The following is a 14,168-nucleotide window of genomic DNA, read 5'->3' as shown; positions in this document are numbered from 1 at the left end:
TCCATCTTCCATCTCCTATGAGATTTTGGAACGTATTCTGAATTTATTTTTTGGGTCTTATTCAAGGTTGCCCAGCAGGAGATCCCATTGGATTATTGTTTGGAATAAATCATAATTAACATTTTGGGCTTTTGGGGTGTGTCCCGATGAACGATTAAGAGTTTGCTGCTGGGGGTGCTTGAACTATGAATCATTGGATTGTGATGGAATATTAAATATTGCATATTTGTAGACGGTTACAATACAATTTCATTCAACCACAAATACAGGAAACTCTCAGCAACAGGTCATAAATTGAGTCTAGCAAAATATTGAACAAAAAGTAAATGCATAAAATGAAATAAAAGAAAATTTGAAAAGTTGATTTAATTCACAAAACACACGCGATGATGTTCTATACTATAACACGATACTGAAAATAGATGAGGAAAGGAAAAAGAGACACGACAGAGAGCAGAGCAGTGGCAAGGAAATGGAGGGAAAACGCCAGACAGAAATGAGAATTCTGCGTTGAGTTGACTTCTTCCTACTCGAACGGAGACCCAGAGACGACGATGGCGATGGCGCTGGCGACGACTACGACAACTGCGGCCTGCAGTAAAAATGTTGTTTAGAATTTTATAGAGATTTCAGTTTGTTGGGAGACGATCGCCGAACGAGACCGTAGCAAAATATTTCATGTCGAGCAGCGCCACAAACCAATCCCTACAATATATACATATAGATTCATGTGGTACCAGCTGGCAGCGGCAGTTTTGAGTGCGGCAAGACGCGTCAAGTGAAATCGAATTATGTAAGTGATCTCTGAGCATACATAAATGCATGTAGAATCTTTCCAAACAATCCCCATAAGTTCAAGAGCAGAGTGCAAAATCGCAGACAAATCAAATTAAATGCGAGTGAAGTGAAGGAAAATTGTGCTAAAAATAAACAGAAAACTATATTTAAACACAAAGCTAAACCCCCATGAAAAAGTTCAAGGAATAAATAATTAAAAGATCATTCGCGCAACGCACAAACATCAATATTTTGTATATTTTTTGTAGTTACTTTTCCAACTTTGAATCCCCCACAAGAAAAAATGTTGAAAACTCGTAAAATAAACGCAAATTTGGGCAAGCCAAAGAAATGTTTAAAAATAGTTTTCCCATAAAAATAAAAACTTTTATTTCACTGTCTGTGCTTGTGTGTGTGAGTGTGTGCTTTGTGCGTGTGTGTCTGTGTCTGTGAGTGTGTGGCGTACGTTTCGGTGGCTGCCTCCCAGGGCATCCACCACATGAATGGTTAAGGTGGGATGTGGATTTGGATGTGTTGTGGATGTGTGATCTCATGCCCAACAAGCAACCAGTGCCTGCAGGCGGCTTTCATAAATATCTGTTCGCAGTGTGACACATTTTCGCCCGAGATGTATGGACAAACTGCAGAAGATTTTATAAATAGAGCGAGAGATACCGAATTGCAAGACAAAACCCCGGCAACGCTGCGTATACGGGATGTGCGCTAGTAGTGGTATAATAAATGGGCTATGTTTTGCAATTAAGCTGTTTAAGGGAGTTATTTCATCTTAAAGTCTAGCTATCAATTAGTAAAAAATTTCTTCCTTCGGAAATTTAAAACATTTTTATGAAGTTTTCTCATAATTTTCGATCTGCTGATATTTTTAACGAACATTTCCTTCTAGATGCAGTCTGTGCATTTTTTATTGAAGAATGTGGAGTTTTCACTGGATATAAACTATGTTTTCATAATTTTTGGCAGCCTTTCAGCTATGGAATGCAACCTGCGTCATTACAAAATAGTCGCAGGTGCAATTTCTCTTCTCAAACATCTTACTCTCTCTTCCTCTCTTGCTCCCGAATTTTCTTTTCTCGTTCATTTTATCTTTTTGTTCACATTTAAACTCGTATTACAATAGTTCCTCGGAGAGAGTTGTCTTGTAATATACTTAGAAAACGCAATAAAAAGCTCTCAAAAATGTTTACTTATTCTAATCTCTCGTACATATCTCCCTCTGTACATATCTCTCTCTGTTCATTTCTCTCTCCGCTCTTCTGTTCTTCTCTCTATATTTTTCTTTATTTATTTTTGCTCTCACTCTCCCTCAGCCTCTTCTGGTCTCTTCATCCACTTAGCCGCCACGTTGACAGCGTGCTCTAATTGACCACTCAAAATACAAAAAAAGAAAACAAAACCATTTCCCTCTTTTCCACATTCGCATCATTTCATAAATAAACAAGCAACAAGCGAAATGTTTTGCCAAAAATATTTGTTTTTGTGCGGTTTTTCCGCTCTCTCTCGCTCTCTGTTTTAGCCTAAATTTAGCGAGTTGTTGCGAGTATTCGCGATCGAACTCTGGCTGCGTTTAGATCCCATCCCCACACGAAAGTGCATTTGGCAGCTAGGACATTGCCTCCGGAATTTGGGTGAGCCTGCTAAAAATATTCTCTTACACATAGAACACATTTTGTTGGCAGTTTTGCTTAATTGAATATGAAGTCTTTTGAAGTGTCTGAAATGTGGCACAGAGCAGGAGTGGGGTTGGAATAAAAATAGATTTAATATCGTATATATTGTATATGGGAATGCCATCTCATTGATGGAAAATCCTCCTCTTTTACATAATCCAAAGATCTGAAACAGTAGAAAGAGAAGCCTCCCGACCAATAGAACGACAACCAAGATGACGACACAGCAATTGCTCAATAAAAATGTTCGAAATATGCCCTCATGGGTGGTGAGTGAAATGATGTGTATTTTAAAAAATATATCAAGAAACTACAAGCGAAACTCTTTTAGATGGAAGCAAATGATCGTATTGGACCAAAACCACCGCCCACTCCGCCAAATGGTGTGGCAGGCAATGGAGTTGGAAGTGTGCACAAGGCTCCAGCCTTGCCGCCCAAAGTGAAGGGCACACCAGAGCCCGACTATGAGGTCATTGAGTTCTCCAACCAGCAGCAACAGTACTCCAACGAGCCATTGAAAACCACAGCGAACCGAACAAAGACACCAGGTAAAGTGCAGAGATCATTCAGGAATAACCCAGAGATCTATTGATTGATCTACTCCTCAAACAGACAACAAATTAAAGTGCACCCTGTGCGGCTCCCAGAACCCTTGGGTGACCTGTGCCGAATGTGCAGGCCAGATCTTTTGCGCCTCCTGCGACGACATGTTCCACAAGCATCCCAAGCGAAAGCAGCACATGCGAAAGGTACGACGAATGCAATTCCCTCGAGCGACAGATAATATCCTTCCCCTTTTGCTACCAACAGGCCGTGGAGCAGGGCACACCGCCGATACCGCCCAAGGTGCAGCCAGGTGGTGGGCCGGCAGCTCCGGTGGCGCCACCGCGTCGCAGCAAGCGGGGGCTGCTGACACCGTTCCTGGGACGAAAGGATCAGGTACGCCACTGCACGATTTCTTAAACCAAAAACAAACAAAAATCCATATAAAAAACTCCGCCACTGCCTGGCTCTGGCACTGGTCCTGGTCCTAGCCCTGGCCCTGGCTACCACCTACTCTTAGTACCAAGTTTGTAATCTTCTTTGTGAGAGCTTTAATAAAACCAAAAAACAATCAGTCTATCTGCAATCCTCAATCCTGGCCTCAAGAAACCGCAAACCAGAACTTTGATACGAAAAAAGAAACCAACCGAAAACTGGAACCCAAAAACCCAAACGACTCTTTTGCAGATGCTACCGCCGCCCTCGCCCACACCCTCGCACAAGTCCTCGGTCAGCGGAGCCTGGCGGGGAGGCGCCACTCCGCCCTTTCCGCCAGTTGCCCCACAGATGAACAATCGCCCGCTGCCAGAGCCGCCCAGGAGTGAGGGTGGTGGCTCCTCCCGTTCTGGCACGCCCAAGTCCGTGTTCGATGCCATACAAAGGCCACCGTCGGTGCAGCTGGAGAAGATCAAGAGCAAGGCGAGTGCCACGTTGGATCGCATGGCCATACTGCAGCAGCGATATCGCCAGCAAAAGGCACAGCAGCAGGGCCTGGATCCAGGCGATCCGGATCAGGTAAGCCGCGATAAGAATCCCCATTGGATGTGTCTTTTTTCCCACTCATTGTATTCCTCATTGATCGTATATCGTATATCGTATCGTCTCCCTCGTCTCGTCTCTCCTATCTCTCTCTTTCTCGTTCTCTGTTCTCTCTGCTCATTCCCCCAACGTCGCAGCATTTGTTGAATGGAAATGGCTTCGAGCATTGGTCAAACATCTCACCATCGCCCTCGCATTTTCGTTGTTCCGGCAGCATGTCATCCGGTTTGAATTCATCCCATTTCGATCTCTCGGATGATCTCTCACACAATTTTCACTCGAATTCCCTGTTGTTCCAACAACAACAACAACAACAACAACGACAACGACAGGCAGCGGGTGCCCAACGGCGTCAGATGAGCACCTCGGTGTTCAATTTGAATACCGCGACAGCCAACAACCGCAGGCCACTGGCGGAGACGACACAAAATGGAGGCGGAGGCGGAGGAGGAGGAGCCGCCTGGCTGGCCAGTCAGCGCATGCAACAGGTGAGTGGCAACAGGTCATACGTGGCGTATACTTAGCAATCTTCTTGTTCTAGGCCCAATCCATGGCTCAGTTGAACTGCGCTGGCTGCCAGCAGAATCAGCAACGCGGCGCTTGGCCACATCCCCATCAACATCACGATGAATGGTCACAGTTTGGCTCCCAGCAGCAGTTCAATCACTCGAATCTCTCGCTGAATGTGGGTCCCGGCTACTTGCCACAGCAGCAGCAGCATCATCCACACTACCCACCGCCGCCTGTGTTCATGACGCAGCGTGGCATGGTGCCGCACATGTATCCCGGCGTGGCACCAGGCGGCTATCCCATGATGCACCCAGGTGAGAGCGATCTACAGCATCAATCAAATGTGTCAACAATCAAATCTTTTGTAATCTTCTGCTTAGGTGTCATGGGCATGCCACCATCAACTTCATCTCGAGCCGCCTCCCGTGCTCGGTATCCCGCCTCACCCACGCCCAGTCGAAAGTCCATGTCCATGCGACGGAAGCGGAGCAGCTACGGGGACGATGAGCTAACAGATGACGAGGACTCTGACCAGGATGATCGCAGATCTTTGGTGTCGAATAGATCGGCCATGACCAGCGCCTCGCGATCCCACCATCAGCATCATCAGCAGCAGCGACAGAGGCGTTTGTCGAGCGCCTCGCAGTTCATTGCCAACGACGAGGTTGATGGCGAACAGCGGCACGGATCGAGGCAGCACAAGATGAGGGATCGTCGAGGATCCATTGCCAAGTCGGTGCAGAGCGAATGGTTGCCCGAGAGACGCGACTCCAATGTCGGCAATGCCGAGGGGACACTCAAGAGAACGCAGGAACAGCCGCCTGCCCGAACGAGTCGCATCTACTCCGATCTGGAGTCGGAGGGTTCGGGCACACGTGCCTTGGTGCAGGCAAAAATACAGCAGAAACTCCAGGAGGCGGATCAGCACAAGTCCAGCAAGAGATCGGAACACAAGCGGAAGCCAGAAATGAAGGATGAAAACACTCAGGCAGCGGCGGTGGTGCAGAAAGTGGCGGTGCCAGCCCCAGAGGAGAGCGCCTCCGAGTACGAGGAAGTGGTGGAAGAAGTCACAGCATCCGAGAGTGAGGCCGAAGCAGCTACAAGTCCGGAGCAAGTCCAGGCCACACCTAAAGAGATCGAAGCTGAGGCAGACGACCTGGGGCCGCCACCATCCACACCGGATCACGAATGGGAATGCGAGTTCTGCACTTATGTCAACGAACCGAACATTAAGATCTGTTCTATTTGCTGCAAGACGCCCAGCAAGCCACCACAGCCGCCCAATAAATCAAACAAGACAGCAGCCAAGCCACAAACTGTAGCCGAGTCCAGTAAGCCAAAGATTGCCCAGAAACCGGAGGCCCAACTAGTGCGGAGATCCTCATTGAAGTCACAGAAGCCAGCCAGTGGAACAAGCACTTCGACAGCCACTAGGACAAGCTCCAAGACTATCCCAGCAGCCACTACAGCACCCACAAGCCACTCAAAGAGCACCACATCGGCCACAACCAACTCTAGACACTCCACAAGCCACGCCAAGACCGCCACAGTTGCCACAAGCCAATCCAAGAGCTCTGCAACATCCACGAATAACTCGAAGATCCCCACATCTCAAAATCAAGTAAAGCCCAGTCCAAAACCAACGCTGAAGACTTCATCGGAAAACGAGTCCGACAACTCGCTGGCTCGGGGCTTCACGCACAAAGGTAGGATACAAAAGCGAATCTCATTTTTCGAGGGCACCAAGGCCTAGCTAGACACCCAAGACACAACCAAGACTAAAACTAGAATGTAACCACCACTAAAAGTGCACTAATCAACTGTAAGCCACAACCATTAACGCATTTATACAGAACCAAATACAGAAACAAGTCCAACCACCAGCCAGAGTTTGAGTTTGTTTTGTTTTTGCATCCTGAAACCCAATCCCCGAGACCTCTCACACCTAAAGCCTCTCATCCGTACCGTTTCCAGAGTCCGTGGAGAACATTTGGAACACTCTGGATGAGAGCATACAGGCCCAGGCGGAGGAAGTCTTCAAGCAGGCTCAGAGCAAGGAGGTGATGGAAATGGGCACCTCGCCGCCACCACAGAGCATATCTACACAAGTAATGGCACACCAATCGAACAGCATTAAGCCCGTAGTTTAATCCAACAATTACTTGCAGACCTACGACGCTCTGCCGTTTGTCTCTAAGCCAGAGGAACCCCCCGTGCCAGTGCCAGAGCGCTTTAGGACCCCAGAACCCAGCAACAAAATGGAACGACGTCCCTACTATCGCAGCAACTCGCAACTGCCGCAGGAGAACGAACGATATCGGAGTGCCAATGATCTGAACTATGGCTTGGATGCTCTCCTGAATACAGGACAGGTTACGAGGCGTCCAAACTTTATAAACGATCTGCGAATGCTGCAACATGTAAGTTCTAGCTACAGAAATGTGTAGTCCAAAACTAACAATTTCCTTTATGTTGCAGCAAACTTCTTCGCCCTTTGACTTGCCACACGACACATTCACGATGAATATGAAGCACGAACCAGCCAGAGATCCCGAGACGGAAATGCACATCATACTCAAAGAGTTGGAGCTGTACAAATTCACGGTGGAAGAACTGGAAGCTGCTCTGAAGTATTGCTCACCGGACACTCATCCCATTCAGTGGCTGCGCGAGAACTGGCTAAAGTTGGTCCAGACAGTGCAGAGTTTGTCAACGAAATATGGCCAGGAGCGTGGAGAGAATACCATTGGCAGCATCTCGCAGAATGAGGCCAGAGAAGCGCTGCGCAACTCCTGCGGCAATGTGTGGCAGGCAGTGGCCGAATGCATCCAACAGCGGCAGCAAAAGTATCGCAAACTCGCGTCCAAGGGCAACTTCCTGCGTGAGGACATTGTGAATGCGTTGACAGCGCATCAAGGTAATGTGGAACAGGCGCTATTGGAGCTGAATCGAACACAACTCAAACCATTTCTTATGCGCATTTGGGGATCGCCGAATGGCGTAGAGAATGAGAGTGGAGGTGGAGGTGGAGTGGACACCAAGTCGGGTTAGTTTGTAGATCGCTCAATCAATCACTCACAGAATCATAATTCCCCAATTCTCTCTCCCTCTCTCTCATCCCTCCCCCGTGTGGCAGATATCACTGACTTCCTCAACACTCACGCTTTGGATTGCCTGCAACAGCCACAGATACAGATACAGACACAGCCATTCGATACGCTCTCCATGACAGACGACAGCCACAGCAGCCCTGCCAAGTCCTCGTATGCCACGCCGAGTCCCTACCAGTTGGAGGACAGCACACTGAAGAATCTCGAGATCCTCATTGGCAACATGGAACAGAACCAGGCCAAGCAGAATCAGGATGTCCTACGCTCCATTGAGAGCATGCTGGAAACGTTCAAGGGCAGGCCGGAGTTGGAGTACGAGACGGATCCCGAGGTGATGCGCATTCTCACCAAGAGTCCCATTCTCAGCGCTCTAAAGCCAACATCAACATCATCCCTGGTGGAGGACAAGTCCACGGAGGATGTGAAGAATTTTGTCTGGCAGCATATTCAGGATATTGTACCGAACCTTGTCCAACAGGTGGAACAAGAGCTCAAGGCAGAGCCACAACCAGAGCTACCCTCTATGTCAGTTCCAGTGGAGGAACCTTTGCCACAAGAGAAGCCTGAGGAACCCAAAGTGGAGCACGTACCCGACCCAGAGCCTGTGGACGAACCAATTGTCGATCCCGGGGTCTATATAATGGAAGAGTTCATCAAACCCAACATTCGGGAAGCCTCCATACGCGAAGAACTTGCGACAAACTTTATTTATGCCACAGAAATAGCCAACTTCAAGTTGGAGTTTGATCGTGGCATGGAAAGGCTGCACGAAGCGGAATGGGAACCCGAGGATCTAGAGGATGCGAAACATATAATTTACAAGAGCTATACAGCTCCCAAGGAGGAGACAGTACCAATGGTAGAAGAGGTTCAAACTGAAGCTACAGAAACCCCACAAGAAACTATAATTGAGACTCCGATTATCCCTGCAAAGACTGAAGAAGTAACGACATCTGTGGCTACAAATACGGTAGAATTCACTGAAAAAGAAGCTTTAACAGAATCTACAAGTGCAAAAGAAATCAAAGAAGCTATAATTGATGCTGGTCCAGTAGATACCAAGGAGACATTGGATGCAACACCCCAAAAGGTCCAATCGCAACCCATCGAATCACAGGCCCAACTGGATGACAGGCCCAGCACTAGCAGGGAAGCAAATCGAAAGAACAAACGATCGCAGCAAGCCAAAAAGGGTCGATATCGTGAACATAGCCAAAAGCCTGTGAACAGAGTTAAACTTCCTATAAAAGATGCTGAAACTGAGGAGATCCTGAGAGATACAACAACAGAAATAGAAACAAAGAAACATGGAGAAGAGGCTCAAATCGGGGCAGAAATCGTGGAGATTCCGCAACCTGCAGAACCTACAGCTACAGCAACAGCTACAGCTGATCCTGGAAATACTTCTGTTGAAATCTCCACTAAAATAAAAACTTTTCCCCAAATCGAATTAGTGAAAGATGAGCAAGTCCTGGCAGATGAAGAAACCGTTGTGCTTGAATCGACTGTGGCTGTGGCTGTGTTAACAACTGATGCGAGAGTCAACGAAGAACAATTTACGACTATGGAAGATGCAGAAAGAGTTTCCCAATCGGAGGATATTGTACACATCGATGAAGAATCTCAATCTGATACTGCAGATGAAACTCAACAAAGTACAGCAGTGGAGGAAGACTTCGTTCTGGCAGTCCAATCTCAAACAAAGGCTACACCAGAGGCTACCATTCAGAGTACCCCAGAGACTTCTCCAATACAAGAAACTCTACCCATTATGGATGCACAATTAACAACCACAGCTACCGAGGAAACCCCAATAATTTCTCCAATTAAAATCGATCAAAAACGTGGCCCAAAACGATTCTCCAAAATACCAGTGAGAACTTCCAGCACCCACAGTCTGCGCAGTGAGAGTAGAGCCAGCAATCATACACCCACAGCAGCGGAAGAAATCGATTCAGAGGAGACCCCATCCAGAGGAGAAGAAGTCCAACAGATACAGCTTATTGCCAGAGATGAAAGGGAAGAAACAGAAGATCAGACTGAGACTGTAGAAACTAACTCTGAACCCCCCAAGACAACCCATTCAGAGCTAGAGATAACCCCAATTAGTCCCGTTGAATCCGATGAAATATTCGAGGATGCCCCGGAGTTCAGTAGCAGTGAAGGAACTCGACCACATGACGAGGAGGCTGCCTCCGATACGGAGCTCTTCAGCATTGAGGACATTGAACCCAGGTCCCAGGCAGAGTTGCGAGAGGAAACGAACAAATCCCCAGAGGAAGTACTCCTGGTGATTGGGGAGGACTCTGCTGCACAGGATGTGGCCAGCAACAGCAACATCAGCATTGACTCGCACTCAAGCCACTCGGAGAGCTCGAGAATGGTGCTGAAAGAGTTCATTCCCTCGGGAGATCCGGCCAAGCAAAATCTCAGCGAACTCGTCTCGGACACTCAGCGTTTGATCAAGCAAATGCGCGATGAGATCAGCATGGATGACTTTGAGTCCACCGACGAGGAGGAGTACTCCGAGGAGTATTCGGACGAGTACGACGAGGGCGAGGAGGAGGAATGGTACGACAGCGATGGCGAGGAAGAGGGCGATTACGATGAGGAGGATGGCACCACATACAACGAGCACACATCCTTTGTGGGTGACGCCTCTAGCGGTGAGGAAGGCACCGAAATCGAGGACATAATCGAAGAAGATGAAGAGCAGGAAGAGGAGGAGGAGGAAGACATACACAAAGCGAACGTCCATGAACCACCAGCCACAGATCCCTTCCCATCAGTCACGCCCATTAGCCATGATGCAGCAGAGACTGAGGTTGTTTCATCCACAGGAAACAGTGTTCGTGTTGAGTCAATGTTGCCACAAGCGGAGGAGACCTCTGAAATGACATCCTCGACAGTTGAGGCCCTGTCCATACAAGCTCCTCCCATCATAGAAGATTCAGAGAGTCGCCCCGTGGAGCCAGCCACTGAAACAGTTCTGGAAATACACACAGAAGAAGAGCATCCAGTGGAAGAACCAACCGATGCCCTGCCCATTATACCTGCACCACCCATAGTCGATTCCGAGTCCCGACCCGTGGAGCTGCCCGTTGAAACCGTGTTGCAAGAGCCCAAAAAGGTAACCCCGAAGCAAGGGAAAACCACAGCGACAGGAGCTGCCAAATCCACAGTCAGTAAGATACCCAAACCCACAAATGAAACCACACCAAACAACACCACAAGCACAGTTAGCAACAAGAAGGTTCCACTCCGTTCGAAATCCTTCTCCGCACCCATGGGCATATCCTCAGTAAGACGCATCCAGCAGGAGTATCTTCAAAAGCAAACCACAACGAGTGCCGCCTCAAGAGTGCCCCTTAAGAGCAGTCCCACGACAAAGAAGTCCATCAGCGAGGCCATCAGTAGATTCAACACAAAGACCACCAGCTCCATGCTGCCCCTAGAGTTGGGTCCCAGCACGAGTGGAGCGGCAGCGGCGGCTGCAGCGGCCCTACTGAAGCCACGATCCCAGCCTCGCATTCCCAAGAAAAAGTACCACGAGACGTGCTTCTCCGATGATGATTACGAGACTTCGGCGAGTGATGAGGGGGAGGGGGAAAATGAGGATTCGCAGATCACGGAACCCTCCGTGAAAGCAGAAATGCTAAAGCGTAAGCTGAGTATTCCCGTCTTTCGGGCATATCCTAGTGTCCAGGAGCCGGTTATAGAGGATCCAGCGGTGTGTAGAGTCAAGCGAGAGTCAGAGAATGTCCAATACCATTAGGTTTTTCTTCTCTTACAGGTCCTTGCCCGCAAATATGTGGCAGAAGGCACACTGACGAGCGTTGGTGAGGCTCAGATAGCTGCCACTTTGGTCAACATGAAGTTCCAAGAGGATGTGGCCCTGTGGGCGGCCAGGGAGTGCTCGGACTTGGATCAGGCCATAGCCATGCTGCAGCAGGATTGCGAACTGTGCGCAAACACTTATCCGATGAACCAGATTGTGTCCATGTTGAAGTGCACCCACAAGTGCTGCAAGCAGTGTGCCAAGAGCTATTTTACAGTGCAGGTGAGAGATTAGTCAGGGGATTGCTTTCCACATAGATTCATCTTCAATTCCATCCAACAGATAACCGATCGCAGTATCAATGATTGCAGCTGCCCATACTGCAAGCTGCCAGAGCTGAGCAACGAGCAGCAGCACGAGGATGAACATCTGGAGTACTTCTCCAATTTGGACATCTTTCTCAAGAGTATTCTCGACAGCGATGTGCACGAGCTGTTCCAGCGCAAGCTTCGCGATCGCACACTGCTGCAGGATCCCAACTTTAAGTGGTGCATTCAATGCTCCTCGGGATTCTTTGCCCGGCCCAAGCAGAAGCGTCTGATATGCCCCGATTGTGGCTCGGTAACGTGCGCCCAGTGCCGCAAGCCCTGGGAGCGACAGCACGAGGGCAGCAGCTGCGAGGCGTATCTGGAGTGGAGGCGGGAGAACGATCCCGAGAAGCAGGCACAGGGTGTCCAAGAGCATTTGGCCCACAACGGCATTGATTGTCCCAAGTGCAAGTTTCGCTATTCGCTGGCCAGGTGGGACACTCAACACTCTCATCCCTACAGCTGGGATATTCATCATCTTTCTTTTGCAGAGGCGGCTGCATGCATTTCACCTGCACTCAGTGCAAATTCGAGTTCTGCTATGGCTGTGCGCGACCCTTCATGATGGGTGCCAAGTGCCAGGTGTCTTCCTACTGCTCCAAGCTCGGCCTGCACGCCCATCATCCGCGCAATTGTCTCTTCTATCTACGCGATAAGATCCCCCTGCAGCTGCAGTTTCTGCTTAAGGAGCAAAAGGTCACATTCGACACGGAACCCGTGCAGATACAGGACGAGTTGAGTAGCTCGACCACAGCCCGAGCCATGGCACGCTGTCCCATCCCGCTGCAAAAGGAGACGCCCCAAGGGCTGGTGGATACGGTATGCAACACCGAGGTGCCCGACAAGCATGCGGGAATGTGTCGGTAAGTAACAGAGAGAGAGCAGAGGGTATCCGCACTATAGATAATCCTTACTCTTTTTTTTAGCACCCACTATGTAGAGTATTTAGCTGCCAAGGTGGCCAAGGCCGGCATCGATCCGTTGCCAATTTTCGATCTCACAGACTGCGTGCAGGAGCTGCGTAGGCGTGGGATTGCTCTGCCCGAGCGCGGACCCTGGGACACCGACGAGATCTACAAGAACATGTGCTCCGAGGTGAGTTCTGCTGGCCACCAGCAAACACCATCAATCGATCGCCTTTATTTGAATTGGTTTTTTGCTTTGTCGAATTAAATGCTTTTATCTGGGGGTTTGCTTTGCTTTTCGCGGAAAAACGCGTTTCCTGCGGCCGGGGGCGAGTTGTTTTGCCTTGGGAATGATTCAGCCAACGCCCCCGTCGATTGGTGAATAAAACTAAACACAAATACAAAGGGAAAGGCCAATCGTTTAGCCGTTAACTAAATTTAGATCCAGCTCGGTTCTCTGACGTATTTCACACGCGTCTTAATTGATATTCGTTTTATTATTATTTAATTGTAAACATTTCGAGGCGGGCGGGCCATCAAGTGTGTTTATTGTGCATGGATGGATGTGCACAGCCAATCTCATCTCTCAATTTCGGTCTTACTTATAGGTAATCAAACAGCATATTCCACTGAAGTCGGCCTGATGAACATACAAATTATGAGCGGAACGCACGCCCGACTGTTGTTCGACTGCTGCAACTCTTCATTAATTTTTATGATTTATGGCACACATTTTTATACACATTTTATATTGTACGAACAACACACACATCGGACATTTTTAACAGCTCGTTAGATTTTAGACACCCACCTACCCACAGCCATAAATAGAGGAGAGCCTTCCCGTATTTGTTTAGTTACTAAGCGATTGAAAACAACAGCCCCCAAACAGAACCCCCAACAGATTTGCACGTGGAACAAAGTGCATCCAATAAACCGAATCTATGAGAATCCCATGCAAAAGTATTTTGATTTCGCAGCAACAATTACCAGATGCTGATCTAATTAAGGGGCCACTGAACTGATGAACTATTTCTGATGTATATTGGATCATTAACAACACTGTAAAGATCTCAACAACAAATATTCAACAACAAATATTCAACAACAAATATTCAACAACGTTTGTTGCATACTTTCGAGCATGGAGTGGACGAGTTGACACTGAAATACGTATGTACATATGTATATAAAATGATACCAAAGAGTCGTAATTCCACAAACGAAAATAAACCTATTCCTCTTGATCGTTTGCGATATTGCCAAAAAGGCAAATGCGACACATAAATTATGTCCCGCGCACAACAAGAAACGGCAACAGCAATAACAACACTCAGCAGTAAGCTAATAGATGGAATAGCATGCGGCAGGGACCAAAGTTAGATCTCGAACGAAAGAGAGATGCGGGATTTCATTGCGTTGACGGAGAGACATCGTAAAACCTATTTTCG

At 48.2% G+C, this 14,168-nt stretch overlaps 1 protein-coding gene across 5 annotated transcripts; it reads left to right on the top strand.

The window, feature by feature from the left end:
- The first annotated feature begins 613 nt into the window (after positions 1-613).
- Positions 614-13,673, top strand: LOC117900193 (E3 ubiquitin-protein ligase lubel). Of its 5 annotated transcripts, none has more exons than XM_034810447.1 (18): positions 614-793; positions 2,630-2,734; positions 2,797-3,013; positions 3,078-3,214; positions 3,276-3,404; positions 3,696-4,022; positions 4,379-4,534; positions 4,588-4,870; positions 4,937-6,262; positions 6,531-6,664; positions 6,725-6,976; positions 7,035-7,473; positions 7,693-11,396; positions 11,460-11,726; positions 11,787-12,244; positions 12,304-12,675; positions 12,739-12,907; positions 13,326-13,673. In XM_034810447.1, exons 2-18 carry the CDS (start codon positions 2,681-2,683, stop codon positions 13,359-13,361), a joined length of 8,460 nt encoding a protein of 2,819 aa, XP_034666338.1. In that variant the 5' UTR covers positions 614-793; positions 2,630-2,680; the 3' UTR covers positions 13,362-13,673. The 5 variants fall into 5 exon arrangements, with proteins under 5 accessions (XP_034666338.1, XP_034666337.1, XP_034666336.1 ...); XM_034810446.1 differs by having other exon boundaries at positions 7,035-7,602; XM_034810445.1 differs by having other exon boundaries at positions 4,184-4,534.
- Positions 13,674-14,168: the final 495 nt, after the last annotated feature.

The sequence above is a fragment of the Drosophila subobscura genome, chromosome U (assembly GCF_008121235.1).
Source record: "Drosophila subobscura isolate 14011-0131.10 chromosome U, UCBerk_Dsub_1.0, whole genome shotgun sequence".
NCBI classification, from domain to species: Eukaryota; Metazoa; Arthropoda; class Insecta; order Diptera; family Drosophilidae; genus Drosophila; species Drosophila subobscura.
Note: the sequence above shows the minus strand (reverse complement) of the source record. Positions and strands in the feature narration are given on the sequence as shown.